Source organism: Ammospiza caudacuta, chromosome 2 (assembly GCF_027887145.1).
Source record: "Ammospiza caudacuta isolate bAmmCau1 chromosome 2, bAmmCau1.pri, whole genome shotgun sequence".
Classification (NCBI taxonomy): Eukaryota; Metazoa; Chordata; class Aves; order Passeriformes; family Passerellidae; genus Ammospiza; species Ammospiza caudacuta.
The window spans coordinates 112,277,110-112,303,534 of record NC_080594.1 but is presented as its reverse complement, the minus strand read 5'-3'; the positions used below and the strand labels follow the sequence as shown (position 1 = coordinate 112,303,534).

Genomic DNA, 26,425 nt, shown 5'->3' with positions numbered 1-26,425 from the left:
TATTCCACAAAAAAAACCCCAGTAAAATCTAATTATCTCATACTATATATAAATTAATCTAAGAGGTCTTGTCATATCTTTTAATATTAATCTAAATTTGCAATAAATATAAATTTATTTTTGGTTGTTTCAAGGAAACGGAAAATATATTCATTTCTTCTGTGCAAGGTATATTTTCAATATGCATAATTTTCAATGTATTAAAGCAAGATGGATATCAGCATTCTGTTTGAATAATTAAAACACATTTTTCTTTTTACTTTTGGCAGTTTATTCAAAACAATTAATTAAAATTAATGTTTTTTAATAAGTAAATAAGGACTACAAACTCAGCTATTTAATAATATAGGAATAAGCTCAGTTTAATTACCTGTCAGCTGCAATGAGCTAAGAACATAAATACAGATGGCTCCCAGCATTGCATTGATGGCAATAATTTGCTTGTTGACTACACACTGAGAGACTGGGGTGAAGTACAAAAAGAGGGTTAAAAGGTGGATTGCTGCACATCAATAAAGTTGCTGCAGGTAGAGCAGACACTCCAGTGAACATCAGAGCATGGACATCAATTTCTGTTATATTCCAGCAACTGCAGTCAATATCTTATTGTTTTTAAATTGAATCTATTTATTTTTAAATATTTATTTTGACATTTCTGTAAAGTCTTAGAGAATAAATGCTGCATCGAAATAGAAGTTGCTTTTCAAGAAAACTTCCCTTGTCAAAAGTTGTAGGACAAATTATTTAGCAAGTTAGCAGGCATCTTTAGAAGACTTATTAGTGTCAGTTGTAATTTTAGTAGTTTTTATTTTTCATTTTAGAAATACAGAGTTAATTTATTTCATTAAATCTCTGCTTGAGATTTAATGATGCTACACCCATGCTCATAGTGAAACTAAGAAGTGGAAATACTATACCAAGCTTCAGCATTTTGGAGGGTTCAATCCCACCTGTGTAATCTGTTCAACCACTAGAGAAGAATGAAGGAGTTCTGATACCTTCACTCTGTCTTCTGTTCTTGTGCTGAAAAATATCTTGATTACCATTGGCAAATAGAAAATGGTAACTTCTGTTTTGTTTTCAACAGGTTCTCATTTCAGGTTGCTGGAACAGCAGACAATTGTCTTCTCACCTTATACCCATTCTTGGCATTGCACTCCTCTGATCAAAAAATTATCTGGAGAAGCAGTAAGCAGTCAAAACTCTACCTCTGAAATTATGTTATGTCCATTAGTATTAGAAAAACCAGTGTTTTCAGGGTGATAACAGGAATGTGATTTTCAAGATAGCATTTTACCTCATTTATTGCAGGGGAAAACCACAATTAAACTTTTTAATAACTTCAGTTTTCTTGTTGAAAAGGAGGACCAGTTACATAAATGATCAGGTCATAATTATTGAAAAATATTGAACAAACTGAAATCTTACAGAATGTTTCGGGAAGTGCTATAAATATGAATAGGGAAAACAGCCAAAACATTAGAGAATAATTTGAATTGTATTGATAGACAGTGATCATAGGTTTTGAAGAAAGCAAAAGAGAAACCACATGATGTTTTTTAAAATGTGATCATTATTTGCCTGTTGGGAATAGTTTTCAGGGTTTTTTAACTCCTGTCCTTGAAGGGAGAAGGGCACAGCTATCTTTTAAGGCTTAGTAAAAACCTGTGGTCAGGAGCAGAAATATTTTTATCTGCATTATGTCTCCCTGCCTGTCTCTAAGTCTCTGCCTGTGTCCCCCTGCTGGAGCTCTCTCTGCTGCCTCAGTGATCTGTGATCTCTGTGTGAGGCTGTCATTGTATAATCCAGGCTGGGAGGGATCCCTGGGGGCATCTAGTCCTGCTTAAAGCAGGTTCAATGTGGGGTAAATGATGATTTTATATATTTTTTTAATAGCTGTATATGTGATCTGATGTATTTTGATGAAATAAGAGAAGTTTTTTAGGTAAGCAAGTAAGTTCTTAGATATGAGACAGATTTAGCATCAAAGTCTGAACTCTAAGACTGCATCAATTTAAAATAAGTGTATCACTCAGAGTATTCAAGAGAGAAGAGAATTGATACTTGGGAAATTGAGAAAGGGATTAATTAGTAAAAAGACAGGTCATGTTTTGTTCTTTTTCATCCAAATGGAAGAAGATAGGTATAAGTACCACATCATTCAGGGATCATAGCACAATTAAATGACAATAGGAAGAGGAAAAATATTATTTCTTATTAATGTGTAATTTTTTGATAATTTTCTTCATTTTTTCTGACCAATATACCATTTTTTTCAAGCTCGTTTTTAAAGATGCTTTGTAGATTTCCATTGAGGATTAAGCTAAAAATGGAGGGGTGGTTTCATAATAAATGATCTCCCATTAATATTGGGATATTTCTGTCCTGCACTGATTGCTTATTGGTTTGTTTACACATCAGTTTGTGTTAGTTTTGAAGCAAGTCATTACTGTTAAATTCCTTGAGTATTTTTATGTGATTTTGTGTAGACTGTGTTGGTGTTGAATGCTGTTTAATGGGTCACCAAACCTTATCTATGCAACACAGTGTCTGAAAGGTATCCAGGAAGGCTTTGCCTCCAATCTGACACTGAGCTTTTGTTTTACTTCCTACAGATGGTAAAAATAACAGTGGCAGCAATCAAAAGTTAAAAGATAATCATAGAGAGTTCTTGCTTCTCTTAGTGGTGTGTTTGATTCTCTGGAAACTTCACTTGGTGCCTCTTTTGTTTTGAACTGACACCAGAGGGTCCTTTAATCCCATTTTAGGCCAACATGAGAATGTCAGAACATCTGTCACTTCGGAACTGATGGATTGATAAAGTTTACTTCTGAGTTTTGTTTGTAAAATAAGTGTTGTCAAGTCTTAAAGAGCTTGATAATGATGAGACTCATTACACAGCTGTGAACAAGAAGTCTTTAAGAGTATTTTGTCATGACACAGAATTCTTGAACTAGCATTGTTCTGATAGGGGCTTTTCAACAAGCAGGAAGATGAAGCCTGTAAAATATAGTTAATGGGGAAAAAACCCAAAAATGCATGAAATTTTTTCTGGACCCCAGTCTAATGACCAAAGTAAGATTGTTATGAGTCAAATAAGAACTATTACTTGATTAATTGAAGCATGAATTAGAAAAATATTGAAGTAGCTATTTATAATGTGTTAGAGCACAGACAGTAAAATGTGTTTTCTCAGCTGCAACTTGAATCTTTTTTTACAGACAATACAGACTTCAGCACTGGAGAAGTTGTTCTACAGCCATGTTTTACACCAGCATCACCTTCACATACCCATTCCACAAGTTCCTTAGGTGCAAATAGTGGCTCCAGCTGTGAAGATTCTGAATCAGGTATAGTACAGCACATAAAATCATTGATCTTATAAAGAATTAGACTCTTTTCTCCACACTGTATTGGATTTTCTTCTTAAATCCCAGTAATATTTTTTTAATTCACAAGAGTATAAATTAATTTTATTTTTGCATCATTTAGTGAAACTGCAACAGTGGTATTACAATACACCTTCAAGGATGGAGGTTGACCTAAGTTAGTTGTGCTGTAAGGAAAACTATTGTTTGTTTTCTTAGTTACCTTTTTGTGCAATGATATTGCTGTTGATGTGAACAACTAATAGTTTTTAAAATATATTAGTTATGAACAGATCAGAATTTAGGAGTGAGAAAGCCTAAGAGAGGGGAGAAAAGTCCAAAGGCTTATAGATGCAGTGGGAGTTATACCTGTACAATAACTGTTAAAGTGAATTTGCAATGATTGACAGGCAAAGCTGGGCCTGTTGGAACTGTGTGTGAGACTGTCCCTTTTAAGATTCTGGCTGTAGTTTTGTAAGCCATGCTTGAATTTATTTTTTGCTGGTTGGGTAATGCTTTTTTTGAAAGTGAAATTAAATTTCAATATATCATTTTCTTTATTCCTAAGATGTGTAAATGTAGCTTAAATTGTTTTTTCCTAAAATAAGTTGATCATTTGTTGTCTGGCAGTGTTTTGTTCTTTGTAAACAATTCTGTGTTGAATGTTTTTGTACTAGACAAAATAGGGGAAATAAGAAATCTTCCTGGATGTTTTATTTTGTGTGTATCCTTCAGAGACTACCACTGATGAAGGTGAGAGTGATGAATATGAAAGTGAAGAGAATGAAGAAGCAATTGAAGAGAGTAAAACTGACAGTGAAAGTGATGAGAAAGGAGATAAGTGTGAATTATCATTTTTTCCTGATGAAGATGAGGAGGACTACATGTTCTTTCAAAAGACCCTAAATGCTGTCCAGAGTTGGTTCACACTCTTTGGCTGGTCTAAGGGACAGAATCCCATTTCCATACCTTATTCACTGAGAAGGTAATTGATGCCTAACTCCTGTCTGTCTCATAACAGGATAACAGATCTACTCATGGGGTTTGGGTATGATCTAAGGAACAGAAACACACTCTAATGCACAGTTTTCTACCCAAATTGTAGCTTCTATATGGTGCTTATATGAAAATGTCATCCAGGTGTTAGTTTTTACTTTCTAAAATACATTTTCAACTAAGCTACTATGTATCATAATGCAGTGTGTGTTAAATATGCAGTTCAAACTGTATGTCACCTTCCTAACTGGAATTGATTCTCCTCTGAGACTGAAAACAGTTCTAGCCTTTGTCCCTTTTTTGGTGGCATAAGTAGGTTCTTTAACAATGTCTTTCCCCCCCACATAATCTAAAGATCAAGAAACAAATGAAAAATAATATTTTATAATCAAGAGTCTTGCAAGCACTCAGGAAATATATCAGTTGTGGTGGCCTCACTTATTTGATTTTATCTAGCTTGGTGCTAAATAGTGAAGAAGCCACTCTGTTGGGTGGCTTACATAGACATTTATAAACATGATAAAAATCCAAATTATGTTTGGCAGAAAGCTTTTATTTATGAAGGTATAAATATTCCATGCAGTTCAAAATCCTTACTTTATTATGAAAGTTCTGTAAAGATGAAAAAGTGCTGTACTTTTCAACCCTCCTTGCTGCTGTTTTTAATTCATGGTTTCTTAAATTAGCCTTGTGAAACATGTAATTGTAGCTCATTTTGTGCATATAGAATAATAATATCAAATTGTATCAACATAATATCAAAACATTTTCTCTCCTAGTGATGTGTGTATAGTCCAGCTAACTGTTGCACAAGAAAAGAATTTTAAACGAAGGGTTGACAAAGATAAGGGATTTTATGAAATGTTAGTGCATCTGAATGGACAATCAATACCAGGCATTGCAGCAAGCCAGTCATTGTCCACTGATCCAGTAGAGAGAATGCTCCAACTCCACTGGCAGCACACTGAATTGCTTTCCTTCCTTAAGTAAGTTCAAGTATGATGAGATATTTATGTGTGCCTCTTTCCAATTTTTAAAATTAGCCTTCCTCAAGCCTAGTTCTAACTGGATGGTATACAGTGAGTTTTGAGTTTCCTTTATCGTTTTTGTGAGATAAGATGTATGTGTTAAAACCTTTAATTTATTTTTACCAAGGTTATCTGTGCAGTTTGCAGTAATCAAAATGTCCTCTGGTAGGGTTATATCCAGCACAGGAATTCCACAAAAACTCTGCTTCCTTAATTGCAAAAGATGACTTGCAGCCTTTCTTCTTAGACAGGCTCAGTGGACAGTCAGATCAAGTTTTTCATTCATAAGCTCACCATTCCACTGATGCTCTTGGTGGAACATGATGAGTCCTTTGGCTTTCACGTGGAAATGGATAGTATTTGTTTTGATGTTTCATGTGTATTAAATCCTTCCTGGAGGAGCAATGCTCAAAAACAAGCCAATCTATCCAGAGCTGTATGTTCTTTAAGTGTGTAATTGTAGCCATAGGAATTGAACATGAGTTTCTATCCATAAAGATTATGTAAGCAATTAAAGGAGGTGGATCACTACTCCAGAGGCTATTCAGATAGAGGAGATTGCACAAAGATAAAAGAACTTGAAAAAATTTGATTTCTTTTAATTATGTTTCCTATTAACTTCTCCTGCTTTGTGATTTCAGAAGGAAAGGAGCATATCTTCCTCATATTATGCCAGAATTTCTGCTTTCACCAGAAGATTATGAGTTATGGAGTGAAGTGAATACTGGAGTGAGGGTAGGTAGGTTTGGTGTTTTTTCTCCTTTTAACAAAGCCCTTGTGCTCAGTTTCAGTCCTTTGGATACTAGTGGAAGTTCTTGGTGGTCCATGGGTGTTCTTACTGTGGTGACTGTTTTGGATTGCATGACTCTAAGCACATGTGTGAGAGTAAGTAGGAATTTAAGCTGCCTCCAACATTTACATTCATCTCCCTGTTTTTTTCCAATTTCTTCTGATACTGTTAATACCTGATATTTATGTCCAACAGATATGTTTTAAAGTAGAGATCTGATTATCATACAGATTTTACAATTTTTAAGTATTTTGTGTGTTTTCCCTGTTTTCTTGCTGCTTTCAACTCCTGTCAGTTCTTTATTATGGTTTTTATCCCTGAGACAGCAGCAAACTGCAGATGTTTCTAAATGTTGGTCACTATTGCACTATAGTAGATATTATCACCCATTTATGTCATTGATTCACTATTGTCCTCTTGTGAATTTCCTATCCAAACTGATGAAATGAATATTGAAAAAATATTCCCATCTTTTATCTGAAGTGTTTTGTACCTGAGGCGAAGAGGGGAACCATGAGAAGCCCAGGCAAGTTAAGTGGCAGGCGTATTTTTGTTCTGGAGAGCAGAACCTTTGAGACAATGAGCAAACGAGCTTGGACAGATGTGCTGCTGCAGATGTACAAGGTAAATTGCAGATGTATTTGCTACCAGATTCTGGGGAACCGGTGGCTAAAAGCTTTATCTTGAAATAAACATAAATAAATTGAAAATTTCAATCAAATTAAATATAATTTATTTTATATTTATTATAAAATAAATGATATTTATTTTATGTCCTGTGATATACTGGAGGTTTATTTTTTTCCAAACACATCTTTAAAACTAAATGCTTGTAAGTATTTTGTTTCTCTCTTTTAGAGACAGAAAAAAGAGAGAGTGAGAATATTTTAATTGTCTTTAAAACCTTATAAGTGTGTTAATATGTTCCAATTAGGAAATGTTATATTAGAACAGTCTGCATTTTGTGGAATTAAATATATAAATATAAATTTGAAATAAATATATAAATTATAAGTATATAAATTATAAATTATAATTAAATATATAATTATATAAAAAAAAAATGCACTATATAAATATTGGTGCAAGTAGAGAAAACTCTTTTATGCTGTTCTGTTACCTTGCTTAGAAGCCTTTTTCACTGGACATAATTGCCTAGATGTGTACCAGTAGCATTGATTACCTTACATTGGAATGGAATTTTTGAACAGCTAGGCATTTTTTATAATAACTATTCATTTTAAAATATGACCGTCTTGGTCAGTATAGACTTCTCAGATTTTATTCAATTTTATTTTTACTGGTGACAAAGAAAAATCTTGGATGCCATGTTTGCCAAAGTAAAGCTTATGTGCTCTTCAGTGATCAGTACATTTATGTGCCTGAGAGAAAAATTTATTTCTTTCTGTTCCAAGGGATGGAAAAGAGATTAAAAATGCAGCTAATATTTGGGCTTCCCAGTACAAGTCAGACATGGATGTACTGGGGTGTGACCTCAGTGAAGGATCCACAGATGATTTAGGAGACTGGATCATCTGTCATTTAGGGAGAGACTGAAGGAGCTGAGACTGTTCAGCCAGAAGAGAAGGCTTGGGTGGAGGGGTGTATCTAAGAAATGAGTTTCAGTACCTGAGGGGAGCTTGGTTGTAAGGAGGACAGTGCCAGACTCCTCAGTTGTGCCTCATGACATGGTAAGAGGCACCAGACATGAGCTGAGGTGCAGGAAATGCCTTTGAAGTTAAAAAAGCTTTTTTCCTGTCAGAGTGGTCACACACTAGAATGGATACCCTGAGGGGTTTGTGGAGTTACTGTCCTTGGAAATATCCAAAGCCCAGTGGCATGCAGTCCTGGAAAAGCACTCTGATTGTTCTTGGAGCAGGAAGTTTGGACCAGGCAATCTCCATAGGCACCTTCCAACCTCAACTATTCTCTGACTATGTGATTATTGATTGGGAAAGCACAATAAAAATAGAAATGAAACAGTATATATACTTGGGCTGAGACAGGTGACTTAAGGACACATGGGAACATAGGTGTGGAAAAATGCAATCATAGTTACCAGAAAGCAAGTCACTTTGCTGTTCTTTCAACTTGCTGTAGTATTCATAGGTACATGACAGACCAGCACAGAGCAAAACCCCACCTAAATTAATAGTATGTATGTGTTTTGTTGTTTGGATTTGGATTTTTTTTTCCTGATGAGATGAAATCCTAAAAATTAGGTAGCTTGAAATGCCTTGCTTCAATCAGGTTTTATATCAGTCAGGTTGAGGAAATCTCCAGTATCCATCCAGGATGGGGGATGAACAGAGATCATGAGCAGCTCTGCCAAGAAGGACTTGGAGGTGCTGGTGGATGAGAGGCTGGACATGAGCTCCCCATGTGCACTTGCAGCCCAGGAAACCAATTCTGCCCTGAATTTTATTTTAGGCCTTTATTGTGAATTTTTCAGGAGAAACAATCAGTGTAATTTGACCTAAATAAGCAACTGGGTCATGAAAGATGCAATTTGAATGTTTCTATAGATTGTGCTGGATATCAGTGTAAGTAGTTCATCACTTAGAACTTTGGGTAGAATATGCACGGTAATTCTTGGAATACAGATGACCTAATGGTTTCACAGGGTTCATCAGAACTTGGAGAAAAGTTGAAAACAAAACTTATTTAGACTTAGAGAATATCTCAAATTGGAAGGGACCCATAAGGAGCATTGATTCCAGCTCCCAGCTCCTCACAGGACTACCTAAGCTAAACCATATGACTAAGAGCATTCTCCAGATGCTCCCTGAACTCTGAATGAGTTGGTGCCATGACCCCTTCCCAGGTCCAGTGACCAACCACCGAGTGCAGAACATTTTCCTAAAATCTAAACTTGCCCTGTTGCAGTTTCATTCCATTTCCTTGTGTCCACATTGCTATCATCAGAGAGAGAAGATAAGCACCTTCCTCTCCTCTGCCCTCCCTGAGGAATTTGTAGACTTTGGTGAGGCCATTCTTCAGTCTTCTCCAGGCTGAACAAACCAAGTGATCTCAGCAGCTTCTTGTTTGTCTTGCCCTTGAGACCTTTCACCATCCTGTGTAGGGGTTATGTGGGTGCTAATGTACAATCTCCTAAACCTTCCCTAAATTAGAAAACATTTTGAGTTTGAAGTGTTTGTTTTTTTCTTTATCTGTCAGCTTGAAATTCTTTTTACAGCTCATGCTTGAAAACATTTTTTATCATTTCAGGTGTTTGTTCTTCCACGCGTTTCTTCCCGTATAGTTCCTGACCCCTCGAGCTTGGAATGCTTGCAGAACATGCCAGGAATAAAATCAGAACCTTTATGCAGTAATATATATTCTCGATATGAGCGAACCCTCCTCATCTGGATGAATAAAAATTACGAGAAATATCGAAAAATTGTGTGGAAAGATAATGAAAGAGGTGAGATAACTCTTTCACTACACTCTTTCTTCTAATACTCCTTTTGTAGACTTTTGCAATTGTTACTCATAGAGATATTGTGACAACTTGCCTCTAAAAGTATTTTTTGGTATAAGTTATTGCCTACCCTTATGTATTTCCTTTCCTTGTGTTTCTCTGTTCCAAGATCAGCATCCTTTGATTAGCACGATTCATGATATTCTGTGTGTTAGAGTTTTTAACTAGGAATAAAGGGTGATTTCAACCTTCTCACTTTCCCTTTCCATTAATGTTGTCAGGAAGTGCTAGCAGTAATTACCTTGTCTTAACATTCCTGTTTATAGTCAGACATAGTTGTTACTAGGTGTGCTTATAGTGACATGTTTGAGAGCTAGATTTTCAGGGTTTTTAGAAAATTTTTTATGTCCTTTATTCAATGACATTTGGGAAAGCAGTAGAGACCAAGGTTCCAGATTACAAATCCTGTCCTGCTTGCAAGAGCAGGTTGACTCTCATGGTTGCTTGACTAAGGCTAGATAAAATTACCCATTCCATTTATAACTGATCTAGGCAGTTCTGGTATTCAAATCTGATAAACTGTTCAACCACTGTAATTATTATTTCTATTTTCTTTCATGACTTTTTACTTTTGCTTTTTAACCCTAACTTAATTTCCTTTTTCAGCAGTAATTTTCGGTGTGTGGTGAACAACAAGAAAGGCCAGTCTGGTGATAAGCAGGGATGACTTCCAGAATGGCTCCTAAGCCACATGTGGAAAAAATTTTCTAGTGTCATTTTATGTCTCAAGCGATTTCTGACCTCTCTCAATTATGGATAATCTATTTGGATGTCATCTTCCATTAGTCTCATTTGGGCAGGATCTCTATTTTGCATATGCTTTGATTATCCCTTTGCTTTTCTCATTTTACTGTGTAGAAGCAAATTGTAATGGCAGTTCTCAATATGTTGAGTACTTCTGCTGGTAAGATTGAAATGTTGGTCTATACCTGCTGCATCCAACAGAAACTGGCTTTTTTTGCATTATTGAGGCCTGGTCTTATGATTAACTCAGGGAGCTCCCCAGCTAAATAACATACCCTGGGTGTATTTGCAATATATTATTTTTTATTATCTGTGCCTGCTTTAGTGGAGCTTTCTTACAGCTGCCAGCACTGCTCTGCTGGGCTTTTCTGAGCCTCTGTGTGTAGATAACAACTTGCAGAGAGAATGGCTCTGCCTGGCCAGGCCTGTGGCTCACTGCAAATGCTGCATGGATAAATTCCCCATCCCCAAATGTTCTCTGGATTGCAAGCTCCAGTAATACCTGGGTGTTGAGGTATGTCTGGCCTTGTTCTGGTCTGCAGGAGCTCAGTGGGGAGAATCTGAGTGCCAAAATATATCTTATTTGACATTAAACTTTTAATTGAGTTATAGCCTCTAAGGAGTGAATTCTAAAATGCAGATCTGGTGGATATTACCAGATAAAAAAGCTGCAGATGTCCAAGTGGAATATGTACTAAGGATGCATTGAAGGAGCCAATTATTGAAAGTGTTGCTTTAGTTGCCTAAGAGTAGGTAATGAATTATAATATAAAAATGAGGGACCTGTTTTTAATAAGCCATCATATAATTATCAGCAATTGTAAAGTAGAGGTTTTTTTATAATTATTTAGTTCTAAGGGCTCCCCAAAATTGGCACCAAAGAAGAACTGCCAAGGGACATTTATCTGCATTACAGTTCCCACCTACAATTTCACTTAATTACACTTTTCTGCTTTCAGAGAGGTGCAAGATTGGAATGAAAAGGCAGATTATATATATATATATATATATATATATATATATATATATATATATATATAAACTTCCCATATACTTCCTGCATATGGAAGTTATAGATACTGCCTTGCTATATCAATTTCTTTATAGGTTCTTTGATTAATGAGTTCTGTATTCTCTTTTCTGTAGAGCACACAAAAATAACTTGATGTATGCACATAAGCATGCCCTTTTCTTTTGCTTCTGTTTCCATTTCTCTCCCCAAATGGCATAAATGAGCATTGGGAAAGCTCTAATAATCCAAAATAAAGAGAGGAGATTCTGAAAAATTGTGAAATTCACAGTCCTACTGTTATGCCTTTGCATTATGAAAGCATCTAGTTGTGCAATCTGACATTGTTTTGTTCCAGAGATGACCTGCCTCAATATATCTTTGAATTCTCTGTTTAACCTTCGCTTTCCTCCAGCTTGTTTTGCTTTTGCTGCCTCAGAATGAATAGGTTTCTGCTACTGTGCTGTTCTTTCTTCCAAATGAGGCAAAGAATCTGAAGGCAGAGAGCACAGAAAAGACTTGAGGGACTCACTGCCTTCTCTTTTACCTTGGTCTCTGCTGTTTAAGATTGAGCACTGAGCAATCCCAGGCCCTTGAGATGGATGGGAAATTCTGGAACAAGGAAGATTTGGCCTTGGTGGAGGAGGATCAGACTGGGAGCCCCTGGACAAACACAAGCCCAGGGGACTCACTGGGGCTCACCAAGGGCTGAGGGGCCAATGTCATTACAGGGTCACATTCAACAGCCTTGGCAAGGTCAGGACAATCTGAGGGAGGGAGGTTTGGGAGAGATGTCATTTCCACCTGGAAAGAGAATCCCAGAAGCTTCACAGCCAGTCACCCTCATCTTGTCTCTTGGGATGCTGATGGAGTAAATAATCTATGTAAACATTTCCAAGCATGCAGAGTAGAGCAACGTTTTTGTGAGTAGCTGCCATGAATTTCCAAAGGGAAAATCATGCTGGATGAACCTGATTGCCTTCCATGATGACATGGCCAGCTCAGTGGATGGAGGAGAGCGTGGGTGTTGTTCATCTCAGCTTGGGCAAGGCTTTCAACAGCCTCCTGTAACATCCTCAAAACCAAACTGGTGAAGAACAGGCCAGTTAAGAGCCCACTGAGGTGGACTGAAATGAGGCTGAACTGCCAGGCTCAAGGGGTTGTGGTCAGTGGCACAAAGTCTGGCTGGAGTCTGGTCACCAGTAATATCCCCCAGGGGTTATTAGTCTCAATTTCTTTCTTCAGATCATGCACTGGAGCAGAGTTTATATACTTTGGCAGATTTAATAATCTGATATACTTTTGATCCTTTAAGTTTTATGAAGTTAAGATCAATCTTTAAATTTATACTCAGATATTTTGACATTTTAATTTATATTAGCTTTAAACTAAGCATTTAAGCAGGCTTTTCCAGAGGAAATTAAGTGTCATAAGGAAAAATGTCAGAGTATATTAACTGCATTTCAGCTGAAAGTCTCAAATATCCTCAGTTTTGAATTTTGGTTGTTCTTATTTGCTAATTTTAAGAGAAGGATTAGTTGGGGTTTTGGTATTTTTCCCCCCCAGATCTTACTACAGTGCAAATCAGAGAGCAATTACCACTTTTTGCTTAACATTTATGTTTCTGACTATTACCATCCAAACACTCTGCTTTGAATGTTAACCCTGACAAACAAAATGTATTGACCTGCTGTTTTCTGCTCAAAAATGATAAATTTCCACAAAATAAATGAAGATCTTTTCAGGCCACATTTCTCAGTCTTTCCTTTGATACCTAAGCTCCTTAAAGTGAAATGTGACAGTGAGAAAAGCCCAAGCTACTGCAGTGCAGAGAGGTTTCAAATATTCATCTTTATTACACTCTTCTGAAGCTGGAGATAACTATGCCATTCATCAGAACTCTCCTCTTGCAAGAATTAAGATCTTAATAGCTTAAAGAGAACATTAGTGAGGAGATTAGTGTCTCCACATCTTCTCTCCTTTCTGCTAATGAAAAATACATGTTTTAAAAGCATCTTGGCATGTGTTTTGGAAGGGCAGGCTTTGTACCACGTCTTATTGACCACAAACTGGAAAGCAAGGTTGAAACTTGAGTCCAAATGCCATAAAACTGTGAAATGCAGCTATGCCTGTTATGCTGAGACTATAATTAGGCATGAAATATAAGATTCAGTACCCATTTAAGGCATAATATGAACAATAATAATGATAACAGAGGAATAATGAATTCCTTTAATTATTTCAGTGTAATAATTTTTCAGTTTACCTTCCAGTGTTCCTTATCTTCGTGTTTCTTTTCAACATTTCTCTCTGAAAGACTAACTGCTAATAACATGAAAAAGTAAGAGGAAAAGCCCTTGAAGAGTTGCTAGAGTATTGGGATATTGTAATTCAAATCCTGTAGTCCCTAAATGGTAGAAAATCTTGCAGATTGGTGAATTAAATTGTCTCCTGAGGAGCTGTATGTCTCTTCCTTATTAATTATGACTCTTACCGAGGTAAAAAAGATAAAATATGTTTTTGGAAATAGGGATTTTTCTTCAGTGTGTTCCAGGAAGATTTTGAATAGAATAGATAATTCTATATTTAATATAAAAATTTTAGAGAAGATGACAACCAGTAACTATCAGCAATACCTGAAGAGTCAATCAATGTCTGAGATTCATGAGCTGTCCCCAGAGCAGATAGATCTTCACTTAACTGGGAAAATCTGCTAAAGAGGGAAGAGAAATTCTAATCCATTGCCAACATAGGTGTGTTTGGCAATCTTAGGCAAGGGTGGCAATTTGCAAGATTCTTACTTCCAATTAGGAAAATTTTGTACATTTTATTCACTTCCCTGTTTGTGAGCTTGGGAGTTTTGTGGTTTGGATTTTTATATTTTCTAATTTTGATATCAATTTAATATTACATCTGAGTTAAAATTTTTTGGAGGAGGAGATATTTTAGTGTGTGATTACAGATCTTCAAAAAATTGTATGATAGTGAAGTAGAATTCTTGTTTTAAAACTGATTTTGTAGAATTTTATTTAAGGTTGTTTCTGATATAGGAATTCAGTGGTATATTTTTTTCTTTCTTAAGTTTTCATGATTTTTTCTTTTTCCTTTGTCCTCTGTCCTCTCTCCTCTCCTCTCTCCTTTCTTTCCTCAGTTTTAGGAAGGATTTTTAGGAGGTCCATTGATTTTTGCTTCTCAATTTAATAGTTCTCAGAGAAAATTGAGAAACTAGAATTAAAGAATACTTCCATCCTTTGCAGGGTGGAAGGGAAGAATCTTGTTTAATTTCATGTATTTTTTTTTTCATTTAGAATTCTTGCAAAACAGTATTTTTGAAAATAATGACTCGTACTTTTTACCCACTTAATACAATTAATACTTAATTAAAGAAGAAAAGACTATCTAATGAACTACTATCATGATTATAAAAATTCTGAATTTTTATAATGAAACAAAGAAAAAAAGAGAACATTATTATTGAGTGATAAATCCTGGAAAATATTTCCAAAAATATAAATTGCAAAGTATTAAACCATTTTTCAGTGTTATATTTCTTGATCTGCATAGCAGAACATTAGAATGGAACATAAGATGTAAATAAGGAGTCCAATAAATAGGCTTTTCAGTCCTGCTTGCCTTTCTTTGTTGATTTGAGCACTCCATGTTTGTTTCCTATACCTGAAAAACCCACAAGATCATATCAGATTTTTATTTAGCAAAAAAGAGAAAAATAATTATTTTCTGAGTTTGAAGTCCACATGCCATTGAGAAGCAGAACTTCATGTTTCATTTAACTTTTTAGATTTTTGTGAAGTATGAAATTATTTTGAACTATTTATACTGTCTGGCATTGTGCAGATTCAGGTAAATAAAGTATTAAGAAAGGTAATCCTTGGAATTGTATATTGAAAACATTCAAAGGGTTCACGTTGCAAAACCTGTCAAAAAGATCTTTAAAAAAAGAAAGTAAAGTGTAAACTCTTAGGCCTATGTATATTTTGTACATGTTTGTTTGTACATATGTGCATATATATACATACCTATGTGTGTTTGTAGACATGTATGCTTTATGAAAAAATGCATATATGTATATAAATTTATACTGGTCCTCAAAATCATAATTTTCTAAAGAGAAATAATCAGACAAATGCTTAGAAAGAAATTTTACTTACTTGCAATACACTGTGAAATGTCTAAACAGTAACTCTGCTTTTAGTCAAACAGGGAACTTGGCAGTGTTGTATGTTAATTGGAATAAATAAGCATTCTGATCATGTAATTAATGCTACTTCTGCAATGCATGGGAAATATATATATTGAGTGTGGTATAGCTGAGGATTTAGTAATACAACATCAGATATTTTTTGAGGAGGAAACATATTTCAGCCTGTGAAGTTTGAGAAAGATTCTTTTAATTCATTTTAAGTATCAAATAACAGATTTCATTGAGAGCAGTATTTAACTTTTGTTTTACTAAATAACAAAACACAGACATGATAGTTATCATTCTGAAGCCAGCCTAGAAGCCAGCAAAGCTGTAAAGAATTGCTGTGATTTGTAGCATTTTAAATCTAAATGGTGTCTAAGTGAAATGCCATGGTGTGAGTCCCACCCTTAAGGTGAAAGGAGCACCCAAGATTCAGAAATACTCATGACTGAAAGGAATGAGAGAAGTCAGGGTCTGCAAAAACTCATAAAGCTTTAGTATAAATCACACACTTGTTGTGGAAGTGGATATGTTATTCCCTGATCTACTCTGTAAGGATGTGGCAGTGGGTTTTGGATAAAGAGGTGAGATGAAAAGAAAGAGAGAAAAAAGAAATGAATGAAGGGAAACAAGAAGTCACCAGCCCTGGTTCCAGCAGTGGTGCAGCTGTTGGGATGTTCAGGGTCCTGGGGGGTCCTTGGTGGGGCTTCCTCACCCTGGTGGGGCAAGATTTCTGTTGAAGGCCAAAGAAATGGAGGCTGATATAAAGTAATGCTGCTCTTACGTGATACATTAGACCCTCAGAAATTTGTCAATTTAAGATAATGTTCAGGATAAGAATCAGTGAAAATAAAACAAAACTGCATAGAAAGACTATAGAAAATTATTTTTGGGAGCAGAAAGATGAATGTGCATGCCTCAGGGTAAAAGTGTTCTGCAACAGATGGGAATAAATGAGACATATCCCCAGTGTCTCTGTTTTTCTGTTATTGCCCCATGTGGTGCTTCTTGAACTTTTCTGCTTAGAATTGTGAATTGACAGGGGTATTAATTTGATCTGTCAGTGATATTTCAAGCATTCTTCGATGAATAATTATCAGTTTTGATGAGCAAGAGTTATATCCTGCATCCTGCCTGAAATAGGAATTGTAATTTTTCTTTCATCTCTAATAAGATAAAATTAACTTGTTTGCCATGTTAAGATAAATGTAGCTACACATACTATATGTTCTGAAGGCAGATAAGTTATCATTCTCTTAATCATTTGTTTTAAGTAATAAATAATACCCTTTCCAAAAATTATTCAAAGGCATATTTCATCTTATCTTTCTTATGCTCTGGATTGTATACTTCAGTACTATAATTTCAAAACTTGTTCTGGTTCTAATGTTAGCATGTGCAGGAAAGGTTATTGCAACATATTTCTTCTGTAAATGTTTGCATTATTCAGTGCCAGGTTTAAGCTACTGAAACAGGACTATAGGTATTATTATAGCTATAGATTAGTTCCACCTCCAGAGATTTTCAGATTCCAGAGTAAGAATTTGCTGTATAATAATGTGAACCATTATTATTGCACTAGTTTACATTGAAGGGATGTAGTCTGATATTTTAAAGGTCAATGTAGCTCAGTATTCTGCCTTCAACAGAAGTTGTTTAGAGATGAGTAACACTGCAAATGTACAGAAATGCTTTATGCATACTCTGAGACTTCCTGCTTTGAAATTCAGGACTCCTTCAGGTGGAGGTGGCACTCCTGTAATGCTGCACTAAATTTCCATTCTGTGAGATTAAGTGTATTTTCAGCCTATGCAGACTTGCAGTATCATAGTATTCTGAAGCAGTAAGTAAATGTAAAATCTCCATTCTGTGTAAAATACTTTATTTTGGGTTTGCTGCTTAATACTGTGACTATATTCTTGTTTTGCTGACAAATTTGTGTATCCCACTAAGCTATGTAACAACATCCTACTCTTGGTATCCCTGCCTACTTATACAGACTGCTGTCATAGCACCATTCCATTGGTACTCTTAGTAACGTAGTATAATTTATTCCTTTCTTATAAAGCCCTATTTCATGTCTTTAATCACAAAAGGCCATCAGTTTCAAGATTTTCATGAGAATTTATTTGGTTTATTTGAAAATTCTTATATAAGAGTAGCCTAGCTCTGTGTATTTTTTCCTCTATTTTTCAGTAACTCAGAATTTGAAAATTTTGCTTGTGGCTATGTAACAAAAGATTTATCATTGGCGTTTCTTGTGTCTCGTTAGATAGAAAGATTTTTCTAGTGATGGCAAGAATTTAATTTTTTTATTGTTTGTGAAAACACCAGAACAAGCTTCACAAGAACTACAGTACTTTATTTAAAGATTTATTGTATTTCTTACTTTATTATATAAAACAGTTTTGATACTTAGTAGATTCAACAAAAATGTGATTCTTTAAGTATTTTAACACTTGATATAAAGCCAGTTTTTACACTGTGCATTGTCACAGTGGTGACACCGGTTATTCTTATCCAGATAATTCCAACACATCATATTTCTGCTTATCCAGATGATGGATCAGTTAAAAAAAGTGAAACTTAAAAAGAACCCACAGTAAGTCCCATAAATGGAGAAGGAGACCAGAAATAATCTGCTTTATTCTCATGTACAAAGACTAATCTGAATATACCTTTAATATACTAAACAGGTATTTGCTGTTATAAAAATCTCTGAAAAAGGAGATTCCACAATCCACTTAAGGAAACATCTGCCAGAATTTCCCACTCATTTCCATATGAAAGAGCTTCCTGTTGTCTAACATGAACTCTAGCATGGGAAATTTTGGGTTAAGTCCATTCTTCCTCTTTAAAATATGATGTGTAATGAATCCTTGCTTTTCTATCAACTTTATACAGTTGCAGATTGTTACCTTCTCCTCCAGTTTCTCTCTTTCCACCTTCCTGGCAAAACATTTCCATTCTTTCAATCTTTCAGTGTACTCAGCTTAGAGCTTTTTGTTGTAAACCCTTTTAGTTGCTCCTTCTCCTGAAGTTTGGTGCCATTGCTGGTTTCTGTACCAGGTGAGACTTTGCTGGGAACAAACACAAGTGAAAAGCTCAGTCTGTGTGCCTAAGATGCAGCTCTCCTATAAATGCATGCTAGCACAGTATTTGCTTTTCCTGCCACAGTATTAGACTCGTTGTTTTCTCCAGATTCTTTTCTGCAGAAGTTCTCTCTATCCAATTTTCCATCTAGAACTTGCATAAGGAATTATTCTTAATTAATTGTAGTCTGCTGGAAGCATCATTATTGGATTTCATCCCATTTGTTTCAGATCATTACTCCAGTTGTTTAAGAGCTGAAATTATAGTCCTTTCCTCATGAAAACTTGCAAACAATTTTTCTTCCCAAAGCCGATTATTTAATCTGTTTTATATTATCTCCAGATGGGAGTAAGGTAATTTTGTGCAATTTTTAAAAATTGCATATGAAAATATTAGAAAGTGCACAATCTAGGATTTTTATTGTGGAAAGCTGATGGAAGTTAGGGTTACTGTTTCTCAGTGAAGTTTGTGCTTCACTTTATAGGACCTTTTTCCTAGAATACATTTTCATTGCTTTTCTATGACAATGAATGTAATCAAAATTTTACTGAAGTTAAAATGTGTAGTATTTTCCCTTGGTCTGTTGTATCATTTACATATCAAAGAAATAAATAAAAAGACCTAGAGGAGTTTATGGTAACAGCTGCTTGGTATTCTGACAACAAATATGTAGTTTGTTATTTTTGTGTAGAATTGCTGTAGGTATTCCCTTGATTATTTCAGTACGAAAGATAATTTTCAGATTGCACAAAAAATGTTGAGGCTTCAAATATAATAATAAATAGAAATAAATATTTAATTTTGGTAGATGTGGGGGTTTGTTTGGTTTTGTTGTTTTTTGGCGTTTTTTTGGTGAAAAATAGAATATGGGCAAAAAAAATTGGAAAACCTTGTAAAATTTCTATTGATTTATCAGGGTAAGAACATCAAGTTTTAAAAAAGTCAATGAATCTGGACTTTGAAAGACGTTTTTAAAAAGTGGTGAATAATTAGAGTGGCATGGCAAAACTCTGCTGCTTCTATGTAGAAATGCTTCATGCATGAAGCAAGCAGTGTGTCCTCAGCAGTTGACTCAACCTGTCACAACAAAGATGGAGACAATGCTGTTGTGCTTGGTTGCTGCATGCATGCAACATGATACCAGTGCATGTTAAAAAAAAACAAACAAACCTATTAAAAGTAAATGCATTCAAGAGTTAAATTGGTCCCAATAGACTGAATTGACTGTGTGCTACTTCCTTAAGTGCTGAGTGGAATCAACAAGTGAAACAGAGCCACTCTCATTTCAGGTCCCTTGCAGAGACTTTTGCAGTATATTTTTGTGTTTCTATAACCATAGCAAGTGTTTGCCTGCACTCCAAGCTAACCCTGCTGAGTTATTTTCTTTCACCAAGTATTTTCACCTCTTGTTGTGGGTGAGACAGAATACAAAACACCCTGTGGTGGGTCAGGATTCTGGGTCTGTTGCAGAACCAGCTCTTGCCCTGTTTGATAATTTCACAGAGAACAGTCTGTTTTCTCTGTTCACATTCCCTCAGTGCCAGGGAGGCCACTGGAACATCAGGGAGAAGTCAATTCCTGTTGTGCTGCTGCTCAGAGACACCAATCCCATGTTCATCCAAGGTCCCTGGACATCCACTGGCTTTTGTCTCTATGCACCTCTCTGATCTTCAGAACCTTTCCCACTTCCAAAATGTTTCCTCCAATTATGAATTTTTTTCACCTTCTTTCCAGTCCCCCGTTGTCTCATCAAGACCATGGATTGTTTTTGGAAATGTTTCTTTTTTGCCTCTTCTTTTCATATCTCCAAGTCCTCAGTTTTCCCAATCTCATTAATCTATATGCAGAGCACAGTTCATTATCTGCCTAACTGGGGCTTCTGTCTCACTCCTGTTCATTAATGGGAGATTTAGAATGTGCCATTTCAGGCTTGGTGTTATCAAAATTTGCAGGCAGCCCTTTTGGGATGCAGCTAGCAAGTAGCAGGAATCTGTCTCAATTCAGAAGTCAAAGTTCAGACAATTTTCTCTCCCCCTGCCCCTAGTCACACAGAGTTGTTTGCTACCTGTTACCATTTATCTTTGAAACTATTTTTGGCCTGGTTTTTATCATTACATTGGATGAAAATCTTTATCTTAAAGTTCCGCTTGATTTTTTTTTTGCAAGAAATGCCAGTAGAAATGAAATTCAATATATTTACATGCTTAGAGGTATCCTGAGTAATAATTCTGATTTCTATTGTTTATTTCTACTAAAATTGACTAATTCTATTTAAAAACTTAATTACTGTAGAGTGGTTAGCTGGCAGATGTTCTGCTAGATTTGATGTAATTAGGAAAAATACATTATGTTTTCTGACTGATTTATTCACAAGCCTTTGAGTTAAGTAGGTTGATTGATAGCAGAAGGATTAACTGAAAAACAACGAAAATGCTAATAGAAGTATTTAATTAGCTAAGATGGGAAAATATTCTACTTAATGCTTTTTTTCCTTTATGCACCCATTTAGACAACTATAAAGCTACAGTTCAATAAATGGTGTTTTAGAAAATAGTCCCACCATGTTTCACATTTCCACTGGCACATTTATGTGGCTGCATGGCAAAACTGGATTGGGTGATCCAGATTAAACAGTAAATGATTTTTTTGCTCTTTCTTCTTAAGCCAGCTTTGTTCCCCAGCTACTTTGCTGGCACACAAACAATTCTACCAGCATGAAGGCAAGGATTAGTGAGAACACAGCAAAGTACAGAAGTGTTTGTGGTGTCCCTGGCCATGGCAGGGGTTTGGAGCTTGGCGATCTTTGGTGTTCCTTCCAACCCAAACCATTCTGTGATTCTGCTTAAGTGTGCTCAAGTAATATTCCCACTAGAAGACTAAAACCAGCAATTAGTATATTTAAAGTAAAATAGAAAGTAGGATAAAAAATTAAGTTGCTTTTTTTGATCAAAGCGTAAGTTTAATGGGTTTCCATAATCACGCTCTGCAAATCAATCTAGATTACTAACCAGAAGAATAATTCAATATTGCACTTACTAAAGCAGAAATAGTTAATCTTAAAAAGTTAAAAATAAAAATTTGAAAATATTGATTTTTTTAAAAATGCTGATATTATGTGCTGAGAGTCTGAACTCTATTAATAAAAAAAGAAGATGGTTTATTGATTTTTATAGGTCCCCACTATGATCAATAAAGTGATGAATTTATGCTAGAAAGACTAACATTTTAGGAAGAAATTATGCTTTCAAAAATAGATCTTGCTATTTTTAAAGCATTTGTTTTTTGCAGTGACTACTATTATATGTTTTTTAAACAACTGCAAGCAGGTTACCAAGAAGATGGGATGAAACAAATGTCTCTTATTGTAGATATTTGTTAATGGATGTTTGACTTGAGTTAAAATTAATACAATTTAGATATTGAGGCCCATATTACTATAATCTCTTCCTGTGATAAATAACAGATAGATATTGTATATCCAGTCAGTTATATATCCTCCATCTTTGGTACCTTTCAATATGGAGTTTTCAAGACTTGAAAGTTGAGTTTTCTGCTTGAAAAAGTTTTTTAGGTAAAAAATAAGGAAAAATTAGTTTTTGTCGCAGTGAGATGATTGCAAGTCTTAATTCTGTTTTGAAAACTTAAAGAAAATGAAATATTCATGCAAATACTCTTTTAAATACTGTTGATTGTTTTTTAAAATGTATTTAATGAATATTTAGAGTAGTATTACCAATATTGATTCACAGCATGAATAGAAAAAAATAAGGGATTTTGGGCCAAGCCTAAACATCACACACTGAAACAGTGGCAAACTAAAATCATTACTGATGTCACAGAGTTAAGCTCAGACGGATTTTAAGACTTTGTTTTTAAGTTTGTGCAGCATCTGCTCCTTTTTTTTCTTACTAAAGCTGTATTAGTATGCTGAAACATCTGCAAGTTGATGTGAAGTGACAGATATTTAAGTTTTTTTGATGATACCTCAACTGCAGTCTATAAATGTTTGCCCATTTTCTGCATAATGACAGATTTTGCTTAGGATATGGTACAGGGGTTTATTGTGGGTTGAACTATTTTAGGTGTAATAGTAAAATGAAACCTGTATAATTTGTCCCATATGAGAAAGCTTGATCCCAGTCTATCTGAAAACCTTGCCATTGGCTGAAATCCAAAATATTTCCTAAATTTGGGAGCTTGGACCTGAGACAGTAAAGTTGTATAAATGCTGTGTTAAATATTTTAAGATATGGATGCTTCAAACAAGCAATTATAAATAAACTGCATTTAATGTCTTAATAATTAGTTTTATTTTGATAAAAAACATTTGAAATATAAAAAAAATACCCACCCTTCTGAGGCATTGGGGTTTACAACAGTTGTAGAAGTGGTGATTTGTGTTGTAACAATTGAGCTGTTAGCTCTCATTTATATTGCATTTATGCCAAATAATTCAATATGACCTTAAAGAAAATCAATAACTTTTCCTTTTTGTGTCTTAAGCATTTCAGCTTTCAAGGATTTCTGCATATTTGCATGAGGTTCAGTAGCTCTATTAATGTTAGGCCTATAGTAATAAAAAGTTTACATTTAGGCTCCTAATCTTTGAGGTTAAGTTTAGATTATTAGTTTTCCATTCTGATGTGATGAATACTCTTACATGCTGCAGCAGAGTGAATAAGTTACAATATTCTAGGTGAGATTTTTCAAGTTTTCAAGCAACAGCTCTGAAATAGAAATATGCCAGTGGAATTCTGCATGTGAATGGATGCTTCCTTCTTATGTTATTTCCTCTATTCAGTGATTTCAAATAGTTATATCTATCCAGAACAAAACAGACATCTTGGGGAGAAGAAAGTCTTATGAATCTTTGTCTTTTAATCAGGTGGAATACCGCCCATGAGATGGATAGTGAATTTTGACCAAGATCTTCTGGATGGTCTGGTGTTGGCAGCACAGATGGCAGGTTATTGTCCATATTTGGTAAGAAGGTTTTTTAATATTGTGCCAGTTTTATGCAGTTTATTGATATCAGTTGTTTGTTTTTGCAATGCTGAGGAGTGCACTGAGGGCTGGCACTGGGGTGTGGATGTGGTGGGAGCTGCAGGTGGAGCTCTGGGTGCTGGGATCCCAAAGAGAGAGACCTGGCCCTGACCCTTTGCACAACAAAGGTCTGGGGACCTGGGGCACTCCAGGTGACCAGAGGGACATGGCAGGAGCTGGGGATCCAACAGGAACACCCCAGACTTGGACACACTCAGGCTGAGGTGTGGAAAAGCCCGGGGTGTCCTTGGTGTGGGATCCCTCCTCAGAGGCACCAGCTCCAGGTGTTCTTCTGTTTTTGCAGCAAGATTAAATTATTTTAAGGATCCAGATGGCTGAGACTCTGCTGTGGGAAACCTGGGATCAAGACAGTGAGGAAATCCTGTCTGAGAGTGTCAGGGTGGAATGTGTGGGAGTCCAGCAAGGCATCCATCACTTGCTGCAGCCTCCCACTGCAAGGGCCCTTCAGCCCCAGCTCAGGTGGCTGCCAGTGGCTCCTGGGTGCTTGGACAGGGAACTTTCCCCAACAGCAGTTCTTGCCCTATGAGATCTTTAAAAAGAAAAACAAAACCACCCCAACATTTAGCAAATCTTGGGGGATTATTTCAGTATTAGTTTTTTTTGTTTTGTTTTGTTTTTTTTTTTTTTTTTTTTTTTTTTTTTACTGGGTTTATTCTTAACAGTGAATTTCAGTCCAAAATTTAGATCTTATTGATTGCTGAATGATTGCAGAAATACAAAATCAGTAATTTTGCCTAGTGGAAGATTGAGTTTGATTTCTCTGTCTTGTCTAGATTCCCACTCACTTTGTAAAGATGTATACTAATCCAATAACTCATGAACAGTTTATGCACAATGCCTTGATACTTGTGAAGGCTCTGCATACTATCAATATGGATTTGGACATAAAGGTAGGTAATTTTATAGTAGCACCTCTTATATATTTATATTAATATTTTTATTTTGATTTTTTTATTTTGATTTTTTTATTTTGATTTTTTTATAGTAGTGTTGGACATCCAGTTAAGGTGAGATTGTAGTGAGACAGTTTTGTTTCAGGATGTGTTACTATATGATGGAATCCAAAATACTGCTTCATATTAATAGACTTAATTAGAAGTAATTTCCATAATTCCTTGCTTTGTAGAATCATGCATGCACAACTAGCTGAACATAAATTAATTCAGTTCAGATTTTAGCATCCTAAATAACACAGTGAAAACTCAAATGGAATTCATTATTGCTATTGGAAGTCAATTTAGAAAAATATGTTTAAGAACAAACATCATGCACTTGACCATAAAAATAAATGGTGAAAAAATATGTGAATGTCTAGTGACAGTTAGATGCATCTAACCATGAAGGCCCATGAGAGTTCTGTCCCAGGTTTGGTGCATGCAGAATCAGCAGCTTTGGATGCTGGAGGGAGTAGCACTCACTTCAAACCAGCAGCTTCTGGTGACCTGGTTTTGGGGAGGAATACAATGTTGATAATTTTGTAAAAATACAATATTGATAATTTCTTCAGTCAAGGATCTGCTTGAGATCTCTTTTATTTGTTTAGTAAACATGCTTTACATCTCCATGGTTTTATTGACCTATGGCTCCAAATTTTCTATATATGGTGACCTTACACACGTTGGATATCGTTCCTTTGTTCTTTTTGTTGTCCCCAACCCCAGTTTTCTCCTGCTCCCAGCCTGCATTTCTTTAACTGTCCCCTTGTGAGTTATTTACATCTCTGGGAGCACATTGGGCTGACTGGAAGAGCAGAAGGTGCAGTAGAATAGACACAGTATTTGAAAGTGTAGGAGGAAACTTCCCAAAGGAATTAATGACATTTGGAATCAGAGGTAGAGCTTATTTGTGTGAACAAAGTAGTATAAAAAGATCCTCAATTATAAATTTTTTTTCCCCTTTCCACTCGGTTGTATTAGGATTACAGGGAAAAATTAACCCTGCTATTTCCATTTCTTATCAGCTGCTGTCTTGCTGTTGTTTCCTGATACAAATCACTCTGTTAGAAATGACTTTGCTATAACAGGCTAAACAAAGAAAATCTACTGCTTCCCATACTTGTAACTGACAGGAAGTGAAAAAGTAATGTTGATATAACCCTCAAACAAAGGTATATTCTGCCTCAGCTTTTATTAAGAAAAACAGGCAGTTCAGCACATGAAGGCAGAGGCTTGATGCCAGTATGAAAAGGGTGTTGAATACTTTAGATGTGGAAGCAGAATTCTAAAATATTCTCACTAATGTACCTGTTTTAAGACTAAATTGTCTACAATAAATCCACTTCTATACAGACTAAAAATTTAAACAAAGGTACACAGTACCAGAAAAAAGAACAGATCTTGGATCTTCAAGTTCTGTATTTTAGTTCAAAGGGTACATTTGGCATAGATTTATTGAAATTCATGTCTGCTTTTCTAAGGCTACTATAGAAACTCCTGAACGATCTTGTTTTGCAGCAATAAAAGTCACAAAATACATGAATCCTTTTGCTGAAATCTCTTAATTTGGGAATTTTCTGATAATATTGTCTAAAATTTAGCAGGCTAAAACGTTCCAACAGCATTGGCGAAGTTCTTGACTCAGGCAGTCACTGCTTTTGAGCTCTCAGGACATTTGCATTAATTACCAGCACAAGCTGAGATGTGTTAGGT

General features: G+C 35.5%; 1 protein-coding gene across 1 annotated transcript in view; it reads left to right on the top strand.

The window, feature by feature from the left end:
* The window catches only part of CFAP47 (cilia and flagella associated protein 47), a 261,632-nt gene that overhangs the window by 51,770 nt on the left and 183,437 nt on the right, over window positions 1-26,425 (top strand). The window contains exons 27-35 of the mRNA XM_058800177.1: window positions 1,088-1,188; window positions 3,222-3,350; window positions 4,104-4,353; window positions 5,144-5,350; window positions 6,034-6,127; window positions 6,666-6,806; window positions 9,411-9,606; window positions 23,599-23,696; window positions 24,551-24,667. Coding sequence (XP_058656160.1) covers window positions 1,088-1,188; window positions 3,222-3,350; window positions 4,104-4,353; window positions 5,144-5,350; window positions 6,034-6,127; window positions 6,666-6,806; window positions 9,411-9,606; window positions 23,599-23,696; window positions 24,551-24,667 — 1,333 coding nt within the window. The remainder of the gene's footprint in view (window positions 1-1,087; window positions 1,189-3,221; window positions 3,351-4,103; window positions 4,354-5,143; window positions 5,351-6,033; window positions 6,128-6,665; window positions 6,807-9,410; window positions 9,607-23,598; window positions 23,697-24,550; window positions 24,668-26,425) is intronic.